Source organism: Pseudonaja textilis, chromosome 3 (genome assembly GCF_049901715.1).
Source record: "Pseudonaja textilis isolate UNSWEBS1 chromosome 3, rPseTex1.2, whole genome shotgun sequence".
Taxonomy (NCBI): Eukaryota; Metazoa; Chordata; class Lepidosauria; order Squamata; family Elapidae; genus Pseudonaja; species Pseudonaja textilis.
Genome location: NC_141992.1, coordinates 153,934,565 through 153,948,317, shown reverse-complemented (window position 1 = coordinate 153,948,317; position 13,753 = coordinate 153,934,565). Strand labels below are relative to the sequence as shown.

General features: G+C 37.9%; 1 protein-coding gene across 3 annotated transcripts in view; it reads left to right on the top strand.

Moving 5' to 3' along the window:
- The window catches only part of ROCK1 (Rho associated coiled-coil containing protein kinase 1), an 86,471-nt gene that overhangs the window by 12,006 nt on the left and 60,712 nt on the right, over positions 1-13,753 (top strand). For all 3 annotated transcript variants that reach the window (XM_026699332.2, XM_026699333.2, XM_087931149.1), the window contains one exon: positions 12,110-12,191. In XM_026699332.2, coding sequence (XP_026555117.1) covers positions 12,110-12,191 — 82 coding nt within the window. The remainder of the gene's footprint in view (positions 1-12,109; positions 12,192-13,753) is intronic.

Here is a 13,753-nt window from a genome sequence, read left to right as displayed (position 1 = left end):
CCCTATTTTCTAAATATTTTTAATTGCAGAAATATTCTTATTACCCCTTGTCATCCTGCAGAATCCCTTTTTTAATTCATCAACCATTATCTCTGAAAAAAACAATTTCTTTTCAACATTTTACTATTTCCATATTTCTTTATTTCATGCACCTGTTTCTTACTGCTTCTCCTCCCCCTCTTTTCCCCATATCTTTTCTCATTCCAGTTTATATCCCTCTCTTTCTTAATATCTTCCTTTCCCCTTTTCTGCTGGGTCTTTCTGCCTTTCCTGACTTCACAGGTATTCCCCCTTTTGATTGCCTTCTTAAATCTCAACTTTTTAACCTACCTTCTTTCCCCACTTCTTTGTAGTGTTCTTTGTGTTAATTATCTATTTAAAAAGTCTTCTCCTTGAATCGACTCCTCCTCCTCTGAAGCTCTTTCTTCTTGTTCTTCAATCTCCATTTCCATTTTTTCGAACACAGAGCAAAGTGATTCGATTTTTAAGTTACATTTTTAATTCCCAAAGAGATATCATCATTACACACTCTTATATTTTATGATCGTTAAAGTCCACAAAAAAAAACCACTTTTACTTTCCTTCTTTCTTCTTTCAGTTTTCTAAAGTTCTCAGTTATTCCAGCCAAGGGTCTATACCAAAAACATCAATCAATCCCACAGTCAGTTGTTCCTTGCTTTTTTCTTTATTCTGGTTCTGCTTTCACTTTCTAAGATTCGTACTTTGTTTCAATATTTCTTTAATGTTATAACCACACAAGTTCATTCAGAAACAGGATGCTTTCCCTTTAGTTTGAGCTCAAGTTTTTGTCAAAAGATGGCACTCTCCATTATACAAAGTCTTCACCTTTTCCCCCTATTTTTTTTATTTAGGGTTTTTCGAACCTCAATATTCCAGCACAGTCCAGTCTCCAATTTGTAAACTTTATTATTATTACTTTTGACAATCTTAAGCCCAGCTTTATTTTATGCCTGTTTATTCTGTTTAGTCCAATTTAGTTAAATCTTTAGTTCCTCCTTCTTCCTTTCCTGGTTCGAAGCCCCGCTTAGGTGTCAAAAATATTTTCTTTTTTTCCCCCTGTCCCTTTGTAATTTCGCCGCTCACTTTTCTTTTCTTAAAAATTCCATGTTACCTTAATCCCGGGGTACTTTTGTGTAGTTGTATTGCCCAGTTGTCCCGATTCAGATGTTATCCACCTCTTTCTTCCCTCCTGCACAAATCTTAATCCAGCTGAGTCCTCCTCTTTGGGGTGGCCATTTTAAACCACTGCTGCAGTCATCTTCAGGGGGAAAAAGACCAAGCCCAGGGGGGTAGATGCGGCTCCCCTCAACCTGGCTTGCGGCTTCCCCTTACTCCGCCGCCCCTTCAAGGCAGCTTCAGCCCCTAATAATAATAATCGGGGTTTTCCAACGAAAGAGCACGGACCATAGCCGCAGAGAGTCGCAATCTACGGTCCGTCAGCGAGGAGGCTCCACCTTCTTCCTCGGCTTTATTTTTTTATATTTGATTATTTAGGGAAAATTTAAAGGTTGTTTTATTCACAGAATCTATTCTGTATTTTTATTGCTTTTCTCACTAAATGACTAATTTCACATATTATGTAAGCCATAATGAGATTTGGTTTGGGTTTAGCATGTTTAATAATCTGGCCATTGTTTGTAAAATTGATAATTGCTTAGTGGTTATACCCAGCCCAAACAACTGTTATTTATTTAACAAACTGGTTAAATAAACCACAATTATGATTTGCATGCTGTCTAAACCAACCAGCATGCAATTTTTGTGGATTTAAAAATATAAACTACTCACTCTGAGTGATGCAAAACATCATTACTTTACAAATCTTCATAAATGTACTGTATTTTACAGACATAAATTATAGAACAGATGAATAAGGGTAATTGTTACTGCTTGAGACTTGAAGAGTTACATTTTAGAAGCAGTTAATTTAATTGTAAGTTTCTCCAAATTTTGTGTTTTTAAATTATACTTAGTTGTAAACCAACAATTAACCAAGTTACCATAAAGTTTCAGACTCTTAATTATGAGAAACATAAGTTTCAGCACATCACTGAACTAACACATTCTTAAGGATCTTAACTGGATTAATCAGGCCATTTCATAGCTGGCTGGGTAACTTTGGGCCAGTCACCATCTCTTAGCCCAATTTAAGTCACAATGTTGTAGGAAAAATAGGCAGGATTATTAGGTGTGTTTGCTGCTTTGAATTGGCATACATACATGCATGTTTGCTGCCTTGAGTTTTTTATGGCTACATAGTTTGAATACAGATAATTCTTAACCTATGACTATTTGTTTGAAGCTATGAACCAATGGTGGTTATGACTAGTCTTTGATGTTCTGCTTGCCGCAGCATCCCCTGTCAGGTCATTGAAATCTGAGCACTTGACAACCAGTTTGCATTCATGATTGGTTGCAGTGCCGTGAATCAATCCCTGCTGGCTTCCCAGGAAAGTCAATGGGGAATCTTTCAGGAAAAATAACAAATCTCAACAAGTCCCCTCAAGCACACTTCCCCAGGCCCTCTGCACTTGCATCATGTGGGCACTTGTGCTTCTTCCCCACGCTGCATCCTTGTGTGTCCTTTTGTCCTATGCTACTCCTCTCATCTTTCCTGACCTTCACTGTCTTTCTTCTGTACCCAACTGCCTCACATCTGTTCCACGCCATTGCTGTATCACATCGTCTTGCATCCTCCCTGACCCTTGCCATACTCATCCTGCCTAACTCAAGCTGTGCTTCCCCTTGTGCCCTAACTCTTGCCAAGCCTGTTAGCAAAATCCCTTACACCCTTGTGTACCTGAGCTATGCTGCACCTCTCACAGACTCAGTCTTTCACCTTTGCAGTGCCCCTCCCATGCACCCCCTTGTTTCCTCACTTTTGTGTCTGCTAATTTGGAATTTGCAACTTGAAGGTATGTTATGAGAAAAGTGTTGTGATTGTCATGGAAAATATTTCCTGGGAGTGAGATGAGAGAATAAATACAGTAACTTTCTCTTAATTTTTCTCTCTGTTTTAGTAACTTTTAAATATCATAGATAATGGTATGCTCCTGTACTTCATAAAATTGGGTGAAGGAATAATAATTCAGTACGCTGATGATATTCAATTATGTATATCCATCCCTTGGCAGGCAAATGATGCATTGGCAATACTGTCTGGAGTGCCTAGAGGCTATAAGGGTCTGGATGGGGAGGAACTGGCTCTGATTCAACCTTGGCAAGACAGAGTGACTATGGGTTTTTGCGTCCCCTCCCTCAATCAGATAATTCTTCATCTTTAACTCTGGAAGAGATAGCATTTGCCTAGTCTAAGCCAGTACGCAATTTGGGGAACTTTCTAGATTCATAGTTCTTGCTTGAGGAGCAAGTGGCAGCCATGGCTAGGGTGACCTTTTCACAGATTCATCTGATACATTAGTTGTGCCCTTTCCTGGACTGGGAAGCCTTGCTTATGCCTTAGCTTCCCTCTGGATTACTGCAGTACTTTTTTTCATGGGCTGCCCTAGAAAAACACCTGGAAACTTCAACTTGTCCAGAATGTGGCAATGCACGCAAGTATTTGGAGCCCCTAGGTTTCCCCCTGTAATACCTCTGTTCTGCACTAGCTTCAACTTTTTCTTCAGCATGCCAATTGGAGAATCCACACTCAGGTTGACACATGCCTTTCTGCCCAGAGACTGCGTCCTCAATCTTTGCCATGCCTCTCCGTCCACTGCCAAGACCCCAGTTCCAACTCAGTCTTGGCTCAATAGGGACGTGATAAAGATTGGCTCAAGAAACTTTGGAGAAAAAAGCATTGGAGTCTTGTTGACAGGTTTGCAAGTGAAGCGCAATCATTGCGCTATCGCGAATATCAGCTGCTTTTAACAGGAACGTATTGCAGCACTTACCCAGGACTGACTGCTGCCATTCAATTCCAGCTGTAGGCAGGCAGTTGGAGGAGCCTAAGGCTCGTGATTTCCCCACTAAAAGCATCAGCTCCTTTCCCCTTGACAGCAGGCGGCCATTCTAAATAGTGCTCAGAAAGCGCGATTTGGCTCACTCAGGTAACTCCAGTGGCAGTGCCTGCAGCCACAACACTTCCCAGCTTAAAGAAAGGAGTTGGCTTAACAAGCCAGCCCAGCTACCATGGAGTTCCTTAACGTACTGAACATTCCTGCGTGTGTGCATGTGTGTGTGTGTATGTGTGTGTTGGCTATCCCAGTTAGCCCTGTCTTGCCGCCACCCCTGGTTAAAGCCAAAGCTGTCTACTCTAGGAAATCATCTAGAGCTAAATAGAAAGATGCCAGCAGAAGATAAAAAACCCTGGATAAACAGATATTCAGAGCTGAAAAGAAGGGAGAGCAGGAAAGGATTTCTACTTCATCTCAGACAAAACCTGCCATTTCAGCAGCTGCAGCCATTAACTAGGACAAGTGCTGCAGTTCCTATGGCTTGGTCACCAGAGGGTGATAGAGAGCAATTGCTTTTTCCTCTAGCAACAGAGGAAATTGAAGAACAATTCCCCTTTTCTTGCATTGCAACTGAGTTTGCAGAGCCTCAGTTTAGAGATAGGGTTCGTGCCCCGGAGCTACTTTTACTCCTACTGCGGCGGGGCTCCTCCCAGTGGACAGGCAGAGATCTGGCCTGTCTGAGGAAATTAAGACCCTCATCTCACAGGCTATTTCACATAGCATTGCTACCAATTTACAGATCAGAGGTCATCTGCCCTCCATAGCATCAGAACCTTCCCATCAGATGACCCATCATTACCACTTCCAAACTCAGGCACTTAGGTCTCAGGGTCAGTATCACCCGCCCATTCCTCCAGGAGCAGGGCATCAGTGTTGGAGGATGAGGACCAGAGGGAACAGGGATTATCAGAGGATGAGGATCTCTCACCAGATCCCCATCCCTTCACTGGTCTATTCCGTCCAGTGCTATTTAAGTCTCCACAAGGCCAGATCTACAGGTCAGATAGGAACAGAGTCTAATGCACCTGTGGAACCATTGGATTTCCAGGATCCCAATAACACAGTTTTTTTCTGAACCTACCATAATCCAGGAGGACGTTCCTTGTCCCAACTGTTCCTGAATGTGGTTCAGTGACAATGGGGTCAGCCGGGTACATTTCCCAACCCAGGAGAGAATGACAAAAGATTCTTTAATATGGCTCCTATCCTCTCGGAAGCTCTACAATTGCCTACTGTAGATGAACCATTGGCTTCCCTGGTTTCATCCACCGCTGTGTCTGGGGACATAGTGGAAGCTCTGAAAGCAGCAGACAGGAAGTTGGAATTAAACATCCGCAGAAACCATCAGGCTAATGCCTGGGCTGTAAAGGCTGCTGCAGCTACTTCCTTCTTCATCAGAACCTCCTTATTCTGGTTTTGCCAGTTACAAGCGAGAGTTCCTCCAGAGGAAATATGGCTGCACCAGGATATTAACAAGCTGGTGGCAGCTGCTGAATTTTCAGCTGATGCATCCTTGCATGCAGCTCGTTTTTCCTCCAGGGCTGTTGCTTCTAACATTACCTCACACCGCTTGCAGGCGGACACCTCCCTTTTTGGGGAGGCATTGAATCCCTTGTTGAAAACAGTGACAAATGCAAGGTTTTGTCATCCATGACCAGGCGTGCGGATAGGCGTGGCTCCACATATGTTCGTAGGCAGTCCTTTCATCTGATGGACACCAGGCAAGACAACAGTCGATTTCAACCTTCCTGCCCTCCAAGATCTGACCACCAGGCAGACAAATCAGAGTTTAAGATAGGCTCAGGCAACAATTCCAGGTCAAGCGGCCATTTTGTGGCTCAGGAGGTCATCCTTTACGCCGTTCCAAGTGACTGCCAGTACCCTCCTCCCATTGGCGGGAGCCTGGCCCTATTTGCGAATCAATGGGAGAACATCACCACCGATTCTTGGGTACTAAATATGGTAAGATTTAGCCTCACTATAGAATTTCTCTCCACACCCCCGAGATCTTGAACTGTTTTGATATATTATCCAGTTCCTAATCCTTTTTTTTTTTTTTACTTCTGTCACAGAGAATGCCTAAACATGATACCTCTTCATGAGCTGCTTTTCTCTGCATCACACTGCTTGTTTAAAAGTTCTGTCTGCACGTTAACAACCTTAGTCTGTGACTTTGGTTGATTAGAACCCTCTAGTTGCTGCTGCCTAACACTGACAAGACTCTAATAACACTAAATACTTTGGTTTGGTTTTTAAGCAGCTTGCAACCATGCATATTCCTTTTAAGGTGTGTACCCCATTGTGTACCTGCTTATTCTCTTGTCATCACCTCTCTCCAATGAGTGTAAATACAATCTCTTATTGTTAATTACAGATGGTCCTTGACTTATGATCACAATTGAGCCAAAATTTTCTGTCGCTAAGTGAGACAGTTGTTAAGTTAATTTTGCCCCACTTTGCAACCTTTTTTTACCACAGTTGTTAAGTGAATCACTGTAATTGTTAATAACACAGTTGCTAAGTGAATCTGTCTCCCCCCATTGACTTTGCTTATCAGAAGGTTGCAAAAGGTGATCACAGGATCGTGGGATACTGCAATCATCATAAATATGAGTCAGTTGCCAAGCATCTGGATTTTGATCACATGATCATGAGGATGCTGCAGTGGTTGTAAAGAGTGAAAAGCTGTCATAAATCACTTTTTTCAGTGCCGTTGTAACTTTGAATGGTCACAACATGAACGGTTGTAATTTGAGGACTACTTGTATCCCAGCACTGGGGTGAGCATTCCAAAGAGCCTGGGAGTAGGGTAAAAGTGCTATCAGATTTGCTATAGATTTGCTTCCTTGTGAATTGAGTTCTGAAAATCTTTATCATTTGGACTTAACCAGTAACTTGGGATCCTATTCTTCTGATGCAGTAAGGAGAAGGAAAGCTGAAGTAAAATTGTAAGCACAGTCAACAAGAACTACCTGGTTTTTTTCCTTTTCAGATACACTTCTAATTCTTATCATATTCCCATTTATTATCTGGCCTCTTCCAGCAGCTGAGTTATATGTTTGTATAGGTTAATCTTGCAAAGCATTTTTTCAATCTGAGAAATCAAATAATGAATAAAATTAGGGTTATGAACCCAATCTATGCAAATTTTAATGAGAGCTCCTCAGCCTGGATTTGTGTGTGCATATGTGTTTTACAATTGTTCATATTTCTTAGTTTTGTTTGCTGCTCAAAGTTTCTTTAGATAGAATAGCTTATAAATTTGATTAATAAATAAATTCAGCAAGAATAATGATAGGTTAGGACAGGGGTCTTCAACCTTGGCAACTTTAAGCCTGGTGGACTTCAACTCTCAGAATTCCCCAACCAGTTGAAGTCCGCCAGGCTTAAAGTTGCCAAGGTTGAAGACCCCTGGTTTAGGAGACCACTACGGACTCTATCAGCTGTGTGTCTAGCTTATAATTTCATGGTAGTTGAAAAAATGTCCCAGAAGGATGCAGGACACTTCTATCATAATAACAAAATAACTACATGAATATGTTAATGAAATTACTAGAAATCTAGTTTGATTTGGAGACTTTATCTTTATAATTCATTCATTTAGTGGAACTTGCAAGTTATTCTATGTGTAGCTAACAATACTTTACTAGAAGAAAGATATAAGTTAAAAACTTCAAAAGAAATGTAAAAGATATAGGTAGCCCTTGCTGAATGATCAGTCAGTAGTATGAATAATATTTTCTTCTTGTTGTTCATATGCAAAATAATTTTAATTTCTTTAAGAATGTAAATTAGTTTGAATTAATTTTAAATACTTCAAAATTGATCTTGTAGTAACAGTTATTCATACTTAGTCCTGGAATGTTGAAAGTATCTTTATATAATATCTTGTGATGAAAAGACTCATTGACGGAAATTTCTTTTTAGTTTTATATTTCACAGTCCTTCATTCTATTATTATCACTCTTGACATTTTGATATGAAATAAAGTTGCTTGGTAACAAGTAAAAACATTGCGTGTCTGTGTCTGTAAAATTATAACTAGAACTTTTCTTTTGGAGAAGTGAACTTCAAGTGAATGTTAAAATTAAGAACAAAATGGTAACAGTATTATGTATTTATGAATATTGTCTCAATTAAATATATGCACACAAAGTGATGCATAGGTTTGGATATTTACATATAGTACAATAAATATAGCACGTAAATTTTGGTATTCAGTTTTATTAATACATAATTGAATAACCTGGCCATTAATATCATTTATAGCTTTATGATACTTTTAAGATTATACTAAAATATATCAGAAGAGAAATATAGCTACCAGATGAGAAAAAAAATACTCTTAAGTAAATGCCATGTGATTTGTGTAACTTGTTTCATTGAAAATATGTAGGAATGATCTTGAAGAAATATGGCATATATTTGTTCTTTTTATCAAAGACTCTTTGACAGAATTGTACTGCTTTACTCAGTAATCTTTAGTTCAAGACAGTAGATATATTGTTTTAGACGGGTATAATTGACATATTTGGAATTTTGATAAGATATCATAGGCACAGTCACAAAATGGTTGCTTTGATGTTTGTGACCAGTCATAAATAACCATCTCATAGAAACTGGTAACACTAGAATGCAAGTATTCTGCCTCTGAATTTGAATGTGACAGAACGGCAAAGCCCCTAAATAAGAAACTATACCTTTGAACTAAAGTTTCAGACTCATTCAGGATCATTCCTCCTAAAGTTTGTTCTCTTACCCACACAGGCCGCACAAAACTCAGCTGAACCACTAATTTTTCTTTTAGGATTCCCCCTGTATTCAACCCAAACAAGATAATCATTTGTAGTAAACCTATAATCCTCAAATTCCTAATTTATGGTCATTTGAGTCCTCAACTGAATCTGCACCAGAACAGAGAGTTGGCACTCAATTGCTTACCTCTTATTTATTTCTTAAAACATGATAGTCCAGAGTGACTGCAGTTAATTAAACAGAAGTGTTAAAAATAGAATAAAAAGTAGATAATTTTTCTTCAGCATTTTTTTGGAGGTTTCAAAGTAAAAAGGGAATTGTTTTTCCCCTGGGGAATCTTTGTTGAATAACCTCAGTGAGCCAAGTTAGTTATTCTAAGTGGGTTAATTTCTATGTCAAATTAAGACATTGAAATCACATTCTCTGAATATTTAATCTAGCTTCAGAAAATAATAAGAGAAATTCAAAGGAAGACAGTAGTGGACCTCTATATGCAGTGGTGGGATGCTTCCGGTTCTGCCCCGCTCTGTAGAACCAGTAGCTCTGAAGAGGAGCAGACACCGAACTGGTTCTGCGTCTGCTGCTGTTTGGCCCGCCTGCCTACCCGGGCTCTTACCTGTCCTTTATTTCCTGCTTTTTCAACCTCAGCTGCTTTGCGTTGCACAGCTGAGGTTGAAAAAGCAGGAAATAAGAGGTTTTCCAAACACTGCGCACCTGCATGCAGCGCTTTTCAACTGTCCAGACGGCATAGCTAAAGGTTTTTTTTACACACGTGTGCAGCGTGCATAGTCACCGAACTGTAGTCACCGAACTGGTAGTAACACCGGTTGAATCCCACCACTGTCTATATGGTATTCTTTATTTCTGTTCTAGGCCATTTCACTCATATTTAGTTCAGTGAGAGAAATTGGAGGCAAAATTGGATTAATTGTTCACAAATTCTCAAGGAATTCTTTCATTCTCAACTTTTAAAATGTTATGGTGCAACTTCTGGTCATATTAGTATTAATAAATTATATATTTAGTTTAATTGGGGTGAATACAGAGACCAGAGATGTGAAATGTAGTTTGTCAGTTGAAGACCCTAAAGCATTGGGAAGAATATCAGAAAGTTACTGTGAAAAATGAGATTGGCAAACTATTAAAAAATTAGAAATACTACTGTCAATTATAAATTAGAAAGAGTGTTCTTTGTGTGGGTGGTATGATGATCTCTTTTACAGAAAATCAGCTTTTGGCACCAGTAATTCTGAGGCTTAAGCTCTGCTTCTTTCTGAAACCTGGTTGTATCAGAAAGTGATTATGGACCTAATGTTTAAGCAAATGAAGAATGCCGTTTCAATAGATCAGTAATTGTTATTAGAGCAAACACTAAGTTGAAAATGTACTTTCTGATGCATATTTTTTTAAACATTAAATAAATATACAGAGAACACATTTATTCTTGTAACAAATTGTTATATTTAAGTGAAATAATGGATCAGAAGCTATCTCTGCATGTTTTACAAAATCTAGCCTGCCCAAAAAAGGAAAAGATGAAAGGACATTTTTGCTTGGAATAGAGCCAGTCTTTCAAAAGAGTATAACTATTTTTTGCATGCTTCCAAGTTTTACCAGTGTGTGCGTGTATATGTGTGTGGGGGGAGAGGGAGGGCGTGGAATGGGAGTGGGAGAGAGAGAGAGAGAGATAACACAAAACATCAAAAAGCTGAATTGAAATTATTACATCCAGTTTTACTAAAATTTCACTTTTGTTATTAAGGATAAAACATTTTTATGAGTTAAGTTCATTGAATTTGTTATGGTTATATCTTTTGCGTTAAGCTATTTATCTTATTCTTGTGAATTATTTTTCTTGCATTTTAAATTAGCTTTGTGCATGTCTAGATTTTAAATGATGGCAGTAAGAAAAATATTGCTTCGTGTGCCACATGTGATGATTCCTGAATCAGTAGAATCTGACCATATTAGCATGAGGGGAGTAGCCTATTACTATTCATACCATAGTTAATAGCCTGATTTATCTGTTGCAGTATTTTATATGAGGCTTTACTTAATGAGCGGCAGTTCAGTTTTCACTGGTTCAAGGTTGACTCAGCCTTCCATCCTTCTGAGATTGGTAAAATGAGGATCCTGATTGTTGGGGGCAATATGCTGATTCTGTAAACCGCTTAGAGTGTGATGTAAAGTGTGAAGTGGTATGTAAGTCTAAATGTAAATAAGTCTAAGTGCTATTGCTATCGCTAAAAGTATCATTTGATATAAAATGTAGCAACCATATAGGAAATCAACATTAGGAGCAATTACACTTCTAAAAAGATTTGTACTAGTTTTCTAAGCATGTGTTGCTAGGTTGCTTTTTTTTTAAGTATGCAGTATCTTGCCTTCATTTGTTTGAGGAATTTGAGGTTGTTAAAGAGGAATCATCAAAGGTATACTCACATTCTGAGTTCATTTTTTAAGCATATAATAGAAGATGAAATAAATACCTCTGGAGTTTCACTTAGTCCTCACTTTCTAGTTTACAGAAACAAGTCAAGAGTTTTCTCCATAGCCCATCTTTTTGCTTTAAATAAGTTTATAGTTAATTTTAAACATTTCAGTAGAATTTAACTATTTCTTTTATATTTTTTATAGCTGAGTACTTGAGTACTGTGTGGGAACAAAGGCAGAAATCAATCAACCAAAATAATAAATAATACTCCTCTCTGAAGTAATGGCTTTTTTGTTGATGCTCATGTCCAAATTAACATTACAATATGTTTCATTGCACTATTTATGAGTCAAGAATCCAAGGAATGGTTAACTCTGCTCTTCTGCTTGGAGACTGAGTCAATCAATCTTTTGTTCACACCTCCCTTGCCTGAGCACGTTCAGTTTTGACTCAGTCTTTGCTCAGAAGAGGCATGTAGAAGAGCACTCTTAGAACAGGATAAATTATTCCTTGGATTCTGCAAAAATTTCAGTCAGCAAATGGCTCGGCTGGCTCCCCCGGTCTGTCCAGCATAGCTGCCCTCGCCACGGCTGGCTTCCCGGCCACCCAACTAAGCTGCCTCAACCCTAACATTGGCTTTCCGGTCTGTCCGGCACAGCCACCTTCATCCTGGCTGGTTCCCCAGTCCACCCGTCCTATCCATCTTTGTTCTGGCTCCAGGAGAGTCAAGGTCCTTAACCGAGCCACGGAGGTGGCAGGAGTCACTGCCCGGTTGAATCCTGTGGCATACTCTGAAGCAGCTAAGATAAAAGCCACAGAATTTAGACTAAAATGATGTTAAAATGTTTAGAATATGATTAAACAGGCACATTTATGCTTGAGATGTATTTTTTGTAATACTCATTAGTTGTGTTCTTTAAAAAATATCTATTTTGTTCCTCAGGACGGATTAGATGCCTTGGTATACGATTTGGATTTTCCTGCTTTAAGAAAAAATAAAAACATAGACACATTTTTAACCAAATGTAAGTATATATATATATATATATATATAGTATTTATTGTTCTAATAATAAATGACAAGAACATTTACAAAGAGTATAGACTTGGAGGATGAAGTAGGTAAATCTATAGGTATACATCTTTGGAAATCCTTGAAGTAAGATGATAACAAAAAAATGACATATGTGTAAAATCTGACTCCCTGTTTTTTTCTTGTATTCCAAATGTATAAATATAACCTTGTAATGTAGACTTTATAAAATGTTCAAATTCACAAATGCTAGCAAGAATATAATATAAGAAAAATAAACTGATAAAGATAAAACAAAATGCTGGAAAATGCAGGACAAATATGAGAATTGATAGATTTATTTATCCCTGCAGATATAAAGGAGTTTACATATAGAATGGGAAATAATCTCCACCACATATATTGAACATAACTTGATGATCATGGGAGGGGAATGAAAAGTAAAATGCAAAATTAGATAGGATTACAATATTGGACATAAGTACTCCATTGGAGACTCTGGAAAAGGTAGTGCAGATTTCAGCATTGAACCTTACATTTTGCAAATTTGTGTCAGCAATCAGGCAGTTAATTAAAACATTGTTACTGCATTTATGATAATTTGTAGTAGTTAGAGGACAAAATTCTATAATAATCCTTTCTAAGAATCTCACTGATTGAGTTTTCAATAGGTTCATACAAAGGAATAGTAGGAATATGTTGATACTATTTCTTTGAATTTTGCATTAGCAAAAGTTATACCAGCAATTTCAGTTTATATCTCCTGAACTGAAATGTTAATTTTTTGGTATAATCTCATGCCAGTTTTGACCCATGTAGATTAAAATAGCATGTTACCAAATTTGGAGTTAAAGTAACTGTCAGCTGGGAATTTAAATTATTATAGTTTGTTTCCCCCTAGTAGTGCTTTAAAAATGCAGAGCCTCTAGCTTATAATTTCATGGTAATTAAAAAAAAACATGAAAATTAGTGAAAAGTAAACACTACAAACTCATTTTACGTTCAACCAAATATTTTGTAGAGCATTGTGGATAATTATTTGACAAGAATAGCAAAATTTTCTAATAATTTTTTTCTTTTAACTTTTTTTAACTTTTAACTTCTTTTAACCATTATTAAAGTTTCGTCATATTTCTACAGTGAAGTTATATTTGGCATTTGAATGTTGCTATGAGAGATTCAAAGATATTTGTAGCCTGGTTAAGGCTGGGAAATTGTTTATTTAAACAATTTCTTATTTACACAAGAAATGACCAATAAATAGAATATAATTGCCATATGACATTGCCATGGGTTTATACTATAGACCAACCAACCAAACAGGAAATAGACGAACTTTTTCCTAGTCAGTTAACTAAGATATGTAGGAAGCACATCACAATAGTAATGGGGGACTTTACTATCCTGATATCAACTGGGAGACAAACTCTACACCAAGTTCCTGACAAACCTAGCAGACAACTTTGTCTCCCAAAAAGTAGAGAACGGAATTAGAGGATCAGCCATATTGGACTTAATTCTCACTCAGATGAAATGATAGAAAGTGTTGAAGCT